Here is a 10,559-nt window from a genome sequence, read left to right as displayed (position 1 = left end):
GTATGTTTGTAACAGCCTTACAGAACATTTGACTCTGTGGGAAGCCAGAGGGTTTGTTTCCGCTGATGGGAAGCCCCTCCCATCTGCTGCTTTAGTGCAATATATATTTGAAGAGGTAAAGGGAAAAGAATATGGAGTCATAAAGGTGAAAGCCCACTCTAGATGATCTCCTGAGGGAAATAGAAAGGCTGACAAACTGGCAAAGCAAGGTGCTTTATTTGGGCAGGAATGGCAGCCACAGATTAGGGAGATTGGGAAGCAGAAAGAACAGCTGATCAAGGTTATGGATTTAACAGAGGAGCAGAAGAAAGATAAAGAACTTAAAAAATTTGATAGAAGGTGCAGGGTCTGAAATATACAAAGAGAACAAGGGAGTGTTTGTCAAAGATGGGGTTGTCCTTCATGAAGGAAAGTTTGTGGTTCCGGAGGAAGGAAGAAAGCAGATGATCCATTGGTACCATGATCTATGGGGACACCAGGGGTGCGAAAGCTCCCTGGAAAAGATCAAGGAAGTGGGCTGGTGGCCTAAGATGAAGGATGATGTGGAGCATTATGTCAAAAATTGCTTGATTTGTGCACAATATAATCCTGATAGAAATGTGAAGAAAGGAGCCCTTCGACACACCAGACCAGTGGAAGTGCCTTGGACTAATTTGCAGAAAGATTACATTGGTCCCTCACCACCCACCCCGGAGGGTACAAATATATTCTGGTAGTAATAGGTACCTTTACAAAATGGGTGGAAGCTTTCCCAACTAAGACAAACACAGTAAAGGCCACTGCAAAAATCCTACTGGAAAGGATTTTCACTCGCTGGGGACTACCCCGGAGTATCGAATCAGATCAAGGCACACATTTCACGGACCAGATAATACAAGATGTCATGGCACTTTTAGGGATCAAGCAGAGATTTCATATACCTTACAGACCACAGTCCAGTGGAATTGTGGAAAGGATGAGTGGAACACTAAAAAATATGATTGCAAAAATGGTGCAACAACATGGCGAGTAGTTTTGCCTTGTGCCTTGATGATAATAAGGAATACACTGGGTTACACCCCTTATAAACTCATGACCGGAAGGGACATGAGAGGGTTGCAGGAGTAGTTAGGATTAGATATCTCAGAACCTGAAATCGACGGGATTGTGTCAGAAAAGTGGGCACAACAACTGGTTGAGACAGTGAACGAGGCCAATTATGTGGCAGCCCACCAAACAGGAAAGAAAAAGCAACAGAGTAAAGCCTACTTTGACTCAAATGTCAGTCTCATAGAACTAAGCCTAGGACAAAGAGTGATGATTAGAATACACCAACCCACCCCATTTTTAAATCCAAGGTTTGCAGGGCCCTATGACATTATAGACAAAGCACGCCCTTCAGTGTACAGAGTATTGACGTCTCCAGATAAAAGTGGGTGGTACCATATCAACCAGCTGAAATTGGTGGGGGAGAAACAGGAATGTTATCACCATCGGCACATAACAATTGATGTACACGATAGCCCCGATTTGGAAGACTTGAGGATGGAACAACTGTTCCAAGAAGATGGGAACAAACTCTTTCAAGGGGATGATTTGATTTTCAGTCCCCTCATCCTGAGACCCAGGAAAGTTTTGTCAAAAAAATCAAAGGAAAAGGAAGATAAGCCAGTGCTTGTTCCTCCCATCTTGAAACGAAACTGGGTGAGTAAAGAGGGATGGCTTGAGTCCAAAGACAATTGGGAGCCTAGATTGGATGGGTTAGAAAAACAAAATATGGACTTAAAGTAATTTAAGATTTAAGCTGGAAATAAGAGCAGATATTACACTTGTGTGTTACAGGTTTAACTCAACATGAAGAGAATAATGAATTTTGTTGCGATGGCATTAACCATGACTGAGGCCATGGTCAGTCTTGTTCCAGAGCCAGTACAGCGGACAAATGTGTCAACAGTGATGTCGTTGCTTGGAAAACACTCAGTGAACAGAAACAAATCATCTTAACGGATACGGGGAATACAGTCTAACAAAGGAGAAATGGAGGACTCAGATTTGTATTAAACTGGGGTAGATGGCTTAACCTGTGTGGACAAAACCCTAGGTATTCCAGAAGGTACAAAGGTACAGTTCCTATGCAATAAAATTCTAGAGGTAACATTATTCAGTATCCCAGAGGGGGTAATCATGAGTCAGTCTGTAGGTCCAATTAGTGAGCAGCGTTCGGGTAATGATGGCCAAGGTAAGATTACAGTTCTGTGGGATCACACTCATGTGAACATTGAGAGGGGCAGTGACCTACACCAGAGGTATATTGACTGGGGTGGTCACCCCAAACGTTTCTCAAAGGTTGTTTCTATCATTGTAAACTGTCCATAGGGAATGTAGTACACGGGGAGAGTAGAATGGGGAAGGCACTGAAGTACACGGAGAAGAGTTTCCGTCAGGGGCCAAGCCCTCTCCAGGTTTTCAAAACTGTTAGAAAAAATCACTACTCCACACCCAGAAGTGACAGAAACGACACCAGAGCCTGAATGTAGTGAGACCCAGCGTAAAACAAACGGGGTAGGATTAGTGTTAGAAGATTCAGGGGAATTTGTCACTTTGGTGCCAGGGTACCAGCATGTGCAGGTAATCTTGAATCTGACTGAAATAACGGTGGCTGAATGGTGCTCACCTACAACAAAACAATTATTTACTCACCTTCTTGGAAGACAATTAAGCAGGAGTGAGTTTAAGCCAGTCAAAAATAGAAAGAAAAGAGGACTATTGGAATTAGTGGGAGCAGGTTATTCATCGGGGTAGCAACGATTAACACCCTAGATATAACAGAATTAGAAACCCAGATACAGGACCAACTTGCGGCATAGCGAGTAATAATGTGCTTTTGGATCTGAAAAAGGGGAGGATGGTGAATATGGAGTATTGATTGGCATGATTTAGCAGGTGAAGCTACTAGATATGGTTACGATCATTACGAAGCACCATTTTCCCGAGGAACTTGCTCAGCAATGAGGTGTGAATTATATTCTGGTCTGTGCCTACCTGACACCAGATTCCTCAAGGCAGCCAAACTACTCCATCTACAGCACATACAAAATGCTGGAGGAACTCAGTAGGTCAGGCAGCATCTACGGAGAGGGATAAACAGTTGAAGTTTCAGGCCGGGACCTTTCATCAGCATTCATGTCTGTCACAGCAAGAGACAGATGAACTGATTCAACAATGATCTATAAAGGTTCCTTGCAAACGCTATACAAGCTTGTTAGCCTTCCTGGCTCAGAGTACGGAAGGAGCATTCAGGACGACACTGAGAATTTCAAGCCTCATCAGTAAGAGCACAAGGAGGCCGGTGAGAGCACACCGTCTCAAACACGGCACTGCACTCGCCCGCTTTATGTCTTCTCCTGATCCTTCGTGGCTTACAGTGCAGGTCCGGTATTAGTTCAGACCTGGAATGAAAAGGTCATCCTCAGTTCCGAGGGTCGACTTAAGACAAGTCTAGAATGCAGACTGCACATTCCCAACAACACTACTACTGTATCAATTCCTGTGAGGTCACCCATGTACGGACACTTCTGTGCCTAGCATCATTTTATGTACATACATACAATCAATCTAGGTATACAAACTATCTTAATTATTTATATCCACTGTGTTGTTTTATTATTGTGTTCTTTATCTTTTGCGATTTTTGTGAAACATGTATTCGGAGTAACAGATATTTCTCCTTCGTTCTACGGGATAGGACATTAAATGATCTTAATTCTTGACATTCGGAAGAAAGTGATTTTATTCAATTATTTAATGAAAGAATCCTAAACTTTCTACACAAATAGCATCTCACAAATACAAATTGAGGTTTAAAAAAAAAGATCTATTTGGAGTAGACCATTGCATGTTTTTGTACTTCTGCAAGAGGTTCGAGGTCCGCTGAGAAGCATGACAGCGAGCTCCGAGTTATCCGCTGCATTGGCGGACTTGTAGTCCTCGGAGTCCTATGGCGCGGCTTCCGCCGACGGCCTCTCCGAACGGAGGACTACAATTCCCACAACTCCCCGCGACAGCTATTGCGAGGGGGGTGCAGGGGTGGGGAGAGGCCGGGTCAGCTGGTTGGAGGTGAGGTCGATGCGTTAATGGAAGGCGGGAAATGAAGGTTAAAGTCGTCAGCTGAAGAAAGGTGGAAGAAAAAGAGGAATTAAAATACACCCGCAGTGGCCTATGGTTTTCGGAGGCGAGATGGCGGCGTCCGGCCTGTGGAGGACACGGAAGCCATGAAGCGGCGCAAGTCCCTGGCTCCCGGCAGAGGGTGAGGACGGGCGGAGGCCCGGGGGCGGCCGTAGTTTGCATGCTGGCCTGGATTGGGTCGCCGCGGGGAGGGTGGGGGGTGTTATCCAGGGCAGAGTGCGTCGCACCGCTCCCCCGGCTGACTCCGGCCTTCCCTCCCTCTTCCTGGCACGCCAGCTGCACCCCTGCCCGGTTACTGCTCCATACTTCCTGCTCTTCCTCCGGGAGCCCATGGCACCGCCGCCTCTGTCCCGCACGCTTGAATCCCCATTCTGGTCGCCTTGACGACCGGGCCTGCGTATCCCCCTCATTCTCACCCTCACCTCCTTGACAACCAGTACTTAACCCCTCACCCCCCCATGACCCAGGTGAGTGTCACACTCCCCATCTCCTTGACGACCAGTGCTTAACCTCTCACCCCCCCCCCCCCCGACCAGGTACCTGTCACACTCCCACCTCCTTGACGACCAGGTGTGTGTTCTCCTCCCCGTCTTCATGACGAGGTGTGTCCTCCCCAAATCTGTCCGTGTGCACCCCCAGTTTTTGTTTTGACAATCAGCTCTGTGTCTTTGCCTCTTCCTGTTTTTATTTGCCAGTCAGGTGCATGACACTACCCCCCTTCCCACCGCCGCCGCCAGTCGGCTCGCCCCATTCTCTGCAGATTTCCTCGTGTTTGCCCCATTCTCAATCCTACAACTGGTTTTGTCCATCCATTCCCCCGCCCCCCATCTCCTTGACAGCCAGGAGTGGCTGCACCCCTCTCCCCGCATGTCCTTGATGACCTGTCGTGTCCATAACCCCCCCCCCCCGCCGACAACATAACGTATCGCTTGATGACGGTCATTTTGCCTCCCCCCCCCCTTACCCATCTCTTCAGCATGCAGTCATGTTGCGGCCCCCACCTCCCTGACAATAACTTTTGACAGCTGTTGTGTTCACCCCCTACACCCTTCATTGGCTGCTTATACCCTCACCGCCCGTCCTACCTTATTGATAACTGGTTGAACCTGTCCACCTCCTTGACAACCAGGAGTGTGTTTCACCCTCATCTCCTTAGTGATCAGAGATGTGACCCACCCAACCCCAATCTTCCCGGAGCCCTTGGCCCCTGTGAGCCCATTGAGATAGAAAACCAGGGGCCTTCCGGCCCACTCTCCACGCCTCCATAACAGCAGTCCCACTTCATCTCTCAACAAATCAGAGGTCCTTACCACCTAGACACTGATTGTTGTTCACTGGTCCCACCCATTAATCTAACTCCAACTTTATCTGTCTTTAGCATCTCTCCTTGGAGCGTGTTTTATCATCTCTTGTTTTTCTCCCTAGTGAGGGTTTATCTGCTCTTTCATCTTCTCTGATCTTCTCCCACTTCTCTTTATTGCTGCCCGTGATCCTTATTTACTTCCCAGCAACCAAAGCCTGCTGCCACCGCCACCAGCTCACCGGACGCTCCCATTCATTGTCATCTGTTTCCTTCGGAGTCGGTTTTGTTACCGTTGGCCTCTACTCTCGATGCAAACTGTGGTAGAGAATATGTAAATACGCTGTTGCCACAACACTTGTTGTGATTGGCTGACACTGAACCCTAGGGGCTGAGCTGATGTCTAACATTTGGGACTCGGGCATCTGCAGCAACGCTTCAGAATGACAACTGTTAGCACCATTGAAGGAATTGAGGTTCAATTTTGTCTCTCTAGCAATAAACAACCTTTGCATAGAGTGTTCTTAATTGTAATTTATGGATTTGTGTTGTGGGTTTATGGTTGCCTCATTTTATTTAAAATTGTATAGCTTGCTTAAATTGTTATTAATGTACTTAATGGCATTGTATTGACCAACAGTAATCTCTCAAAACCTTGCAGAGTTTTTTTTGGTAAAGCTTTATTCAGTTTTACTTTGGTTTGTGTATATCTTATCAAATTACTTAGCAAGGAAGAGACGCAATGAGTGTCTGCAAAGGATATTACCAAAGCTGTTAATGCTTTAGAGTTCTGCCTTTGTGAACAGGAAGCATGAGTATGTGTGCCTTTAATCCTGTGTCGTGAGTGGATTTGGTTTGATTTTTGCCTAAACACTTCCTGTTGTTTTAAAGGCAACAACGTGTGTGCACATTATTAGACACCTTTTTCCCGTGAAGACTGAATGATTGTGTATTCCATAATCTGATTACTTTTACATTTTATGAGGGGTTTATTAGCTATAACAAGATGCAGTAATTGTTTTGAAGCATTATGTTCGTCACGTCAGAGTTAAGTAGATGTGAATTTCCAGAAGCAATTAGTACAGTTTTCCAAACATATTTTTTCCTTTCCCTGTGCAAAATGGGTACAAGCTAATTATCATGTATTAGACGGTGTCGTTTAGTGCAGAGTCTATATAAAAAGTAAAATGAAGCATGGCAGAAAAGCCAGCATGTTAATTATCTCAGCAAGTCAGCTGCCATCTCTATATCATTGTACCTTGTTTTTAGAACATTGGAACTGGGAGTTGTCCAGTTCAGAATCCAGATAACATTTATTATCACTGACTTTGATGTGAAATTTGTTGCTTTGCAGCATCAGCAGTGCAATGGAAAGACATAAAGTGACTAAATAAATCGTGCAAAGAAAAAAGTTCCTGGATAGTTGAACATTGTGATGGTGAAGGGAAGAAGCTTTTCCTGTATTGTTGACTGTGGAAATAGTAGAAATGAAAAGAATTCTGAATGGTTAGGGTCCTTAATTATGGATGCCACCATTTTGCAGCACTGCCTGTTTAAGATGTTGTCATTGGTGGGAGGCTTGTGCCCATGTGGTGGCTAAATCTGCAATTCTTTGCACCTCTTACACTCCTGTGCATTGGACCCTGCTTACTATGCAACCACTCAGAATGCTCTTCGCTGTGCAGTTCTAGAAATTTTCAGAAGTTTTTACTGACATACCAACTCTCAAATTCCCAATGAAGTAGAGCTGCTGGTAGGATACAACATTTGGATAAGAAGCTGTCTTTGAGTAGTGGTACTCAAGCTTTGTATTTGCCCAATTGGAGGGAGCAGAGACATAAAGACCGTGTGAGGCAGGTCCTTGATTATGCTGCCTGATTTCCCGTGACAGCAGGAAATGTAAACATTTGTAAGAGTCTTTGTTGGCATACCAAATCTCCTCAAACTTCTGAAGTAGTAGAGGCACTAGCATGCCTTCTTTGTGAGTGCATTTGGAGTTCTGAGCCTTTGAGACTGTTCTGCATTCACTAAGAACATGGTTGATCTCTACCTAGGTCAGTTATTCAGAAATCTTGATATATGGCTTGAATGAACAGTGAGGGGAAACCTCCTCCCTGCATCTGCAAAATGCTGGAGGAACTCAGCAAGCCAAGTAGCATCTATGGTGAGAATAAAGAGTCGATATTTTGGGCTATCATCTGCTCCCTTCCTTTCAAGTCCTGTTTTCTGTCCCCTTTACAGCCTGCCTGAAATGTCGACTGTTTATTCCTCTTCATGGATGCTGCCTGGCTTGCTGAGCTCCTCCACCATTCTGTACGTGTTGCTCAAGACTTCCAGCATCCACAGAATCTCTTAGTTTATGATTCCCTGTGTTTGGCCTGTCAGGTCCTAGAAGAAAACTCTATTTTGAAAAGCCAATGACCAGGCTGCCCCACAATACCTTCTTTTATAGAGAGTACATTTTCCTTTTCATCCTGCCACTGCACAAAGCATTTGAGAGGGTCGGAGCCGAAGGTCACGGTTGCAAGGAACAACAGAACATGCTGGAAATACTCAGTGGTGAGGCAGCATCTCTGTCAAACAGCAGTTTTTGGGTCAATAACTAATCATCAGCAATTTTTGCATTCAGTACTGCAATGAGAAATTTCTTCACGCAGTAAATTTTGAGAACTTTCTAAATAAAATGGCTGTGGAGGCTTTGTAATTGAGTTGATCTCAGATCAGATCTTTTGGATATTGAGAGAAATGATGGATGTGTAGCTCTCATTAAGCAGAGCCCGGTGAAAAGATCAACCAAGGTCTGAATGAAATAACTCTTAGAGAGCCAGCCTGTTATTTATTTTATTATAATGAGGCAATGCGGAATAGTCCTTTCCAACCCTTTGAGCCACTACCCAGTAACCCCTGATTTAATTCTGGCCTAATCAAGGACAATTTATAAAGACCAATTAACCTACTAACTGGTACGTCATTGGACTGTGGGTGGAAACTGAAGCACCTGGAGGAAACCCACGTGGTCATGGGGAGAATGTTAAAAACTCCTTGCAGACTGTGGTGGGGTGTTCTAATAGATAGATCATAAGACAAAGGAGCAGAAGTCGGCCATTCAGCCCATTGAGTCTGCTCCGCCATTTTATCATGAGCTGATCCATTCTCCCATTTAGTCCCACTCCCCCGCCTTCTCACCATAACCTTTGATGCCCTGGCTACTCAGATACCTATCAATCTCTGCCTTAAATACACCCAATGACTTGGCCTCCACTACTGCCCGTGGCAACAAATTCCATAGATTCACCACCCTCTAACTAAAAAATTTTCTTTGCATTTCTGTTCTGAATGGGCGCCCTTCAATCCTTAAGTCATGCCCTCTCGTACTAGACTCCCCATCATGGGAAACAACTTTGCCACATCCACTCTGTCCATGCCTTTCAACATTCGAAATGTTTCTATGAGGTCTCCCCTCATTCTTCTAAACTCCAAGGAATACAGTGTAAGAGCAGACAAATGTTCCTCATATGTTAACCCTCTCATTCCTGGAATCATTCTAGTGATGTGGAAATTGATACTACTTTTTAGGGTTGGTTGTGATTTTATTAAATGGTGCAGCAGTTTTGAGGGGCTGAATCAGGAAAGGGAAACAGGAGCCTTAAGTCCCACACCGCCAGGTTCAGGAACAGTAATTACCCGGCAAATATCAGCGTCCTGAACCAGCGTGGATAACTTCACTCAATATTGAACTGATTTTACAACTTATGGGCTCACTTCCAAGGACTTTACAGCTCATCTTCTAGGTTCTTATTTGTTTATTTATCCAGTATTTGGGCAAATTGTCTTCTGTACATCAGTTGTTTGTCAGCATTTGTGTGTAGTTTTTCATTGATTGGATTGTATTTCTTTGTTCTACTTTGAATGCCTGCAAGAAAATAAATTGCAGGGTAGTATAAGGTGATGTATACTGACTGCGATAATTAATTTACTTTGAATGGCCTAGTCATACTAATTGATGTGGCATGAAGCCTCTTCTTACTGAAATATTTCTGAAGCAGCTTTTGTCAAGTGCTTTTACTTCCTTAGCTTTTCTTTAAATGTTTAGTTGCCATTGCTGGCAAGGACATTTTAGAAAACTTGAACTGAAATGGCTCTGGTATTTCAAGAAACCCACTAATGCCTGTTTGATTTTTGCATTGGGTAAATTGGTTTGCACCTTTTCATGACTATGACATGGTTTGAGAGACTGTGCTATTCAATTCAAATCTACAAACATTTAATTTAAATTTGGAGGGATGGGGATTGCTTTTGGTATGAAATTCAGAATTTTGAAGGTGGAATGTAATTTATTGATGCTTTGCTTTTGCCATTTGCTGTATTTGTAGGGAGGTTCCAGCCAATCCATTTTCCTGCTGTTACATAGTACTGTAATCCTTTCTATTGCTGCCACCAAATTTCCCTTTAAAATGACATGCAAACCCTGCTTCAACAGAGTCCATAGTCCGTTGATGCAAAGCTGCTGTTCAAGTCACATGTTTTGTGCAAATATTTCTCCTAGAATCTTAATTCCTAAGTAATAACCTTAAATTTCCCTTGCTTGATGACCTGCCGTAATTTGGTGTTACTGTTTTATGGTATAGAAATACTTGGTCTAAAAAGCCTATGTTAGAGTATCCTCTTGTTCTGCTGAACTTAAAAAGAAGGAACACTGTTAATATTCAGCAGATAAGATGGAGGGAAGCTATTTTAAAACGCAAACACAAGGAAATCTGCAGATGCTGGAAATTCAAGCAACACACACAAAATGCTGGTGGTATGCAGCAGGCCAGGCAGCATCTATAGGAAGAAATACAGTCGACGTTTTGGGTCGAGACCCTTCGTCAGGACTAACGGAAAAAAAGAGATAGTAAAAGATTTGAAAGTGGGAGGGGGAGACACGAAATGATAGAAGACAGGAGGGGGAGAGATGAAGTCAAGAGCTAGGAAGTTGATTGGCTAAAGGGATACAAGGCTGGAGAAGGTGGAGTATCATGGGACAGAAGGCCTTAGAAGAAAGAAAGGGGGAGGGGAGCACCAAAGGAAGATGGAGAACAGGCAAGGAGTTATT

The 10,559-nt window shown here is 44.2% G+C and overlaps 1 protein-coding gene across 3 annotated transcripts in view; it reads left to right on the top strand.

Moving 5' to 3' along the window:
* The first annotated feature begins 4,055 nt into the window (after nucleotides 1-4,055).
* Nucleotides 4,056-10,559, top strand: part of slf2 (SMC5-SMC6 complex localization factor 2) — an 87,776-nt gene continuing 81,272 nt past the window's right edge. For all 3 annotated transcript variants that reach the window (XM_072238902.1, XM_072238901.1, XM_072238900.1), the window contains exon 1: nucleotides 4,056-4,285. In XM_072238902.1, coding sequence (XP_072095003.1) covers nucleotides 4,251-4,285 — 35 coding nt within the window. In that variant the 5' untranslated portion in view covers nucleotides 4,056-4,250. The remainder of the gene's footprint in view (nucleotides 4,286-10,559) is intronic.

The sequence above is a fragment of the Mobula birostris genome, chromosome 21 (assembly GCF_030028105.1).
Source record: "Mobula birostris isolate sMobBir1 chromosome 21, sMobBir1.hap1, whole genome shotgun sequence".
NCBI lineage: Eukaryota > Metazoa > Chordata > Chondrichthyes > Myliobatiformes > Myliobatidae > Mobula > Mobula birostris.
This window is presented reverse-complemented; position numbering and strand designations above follow the sequence as displayed.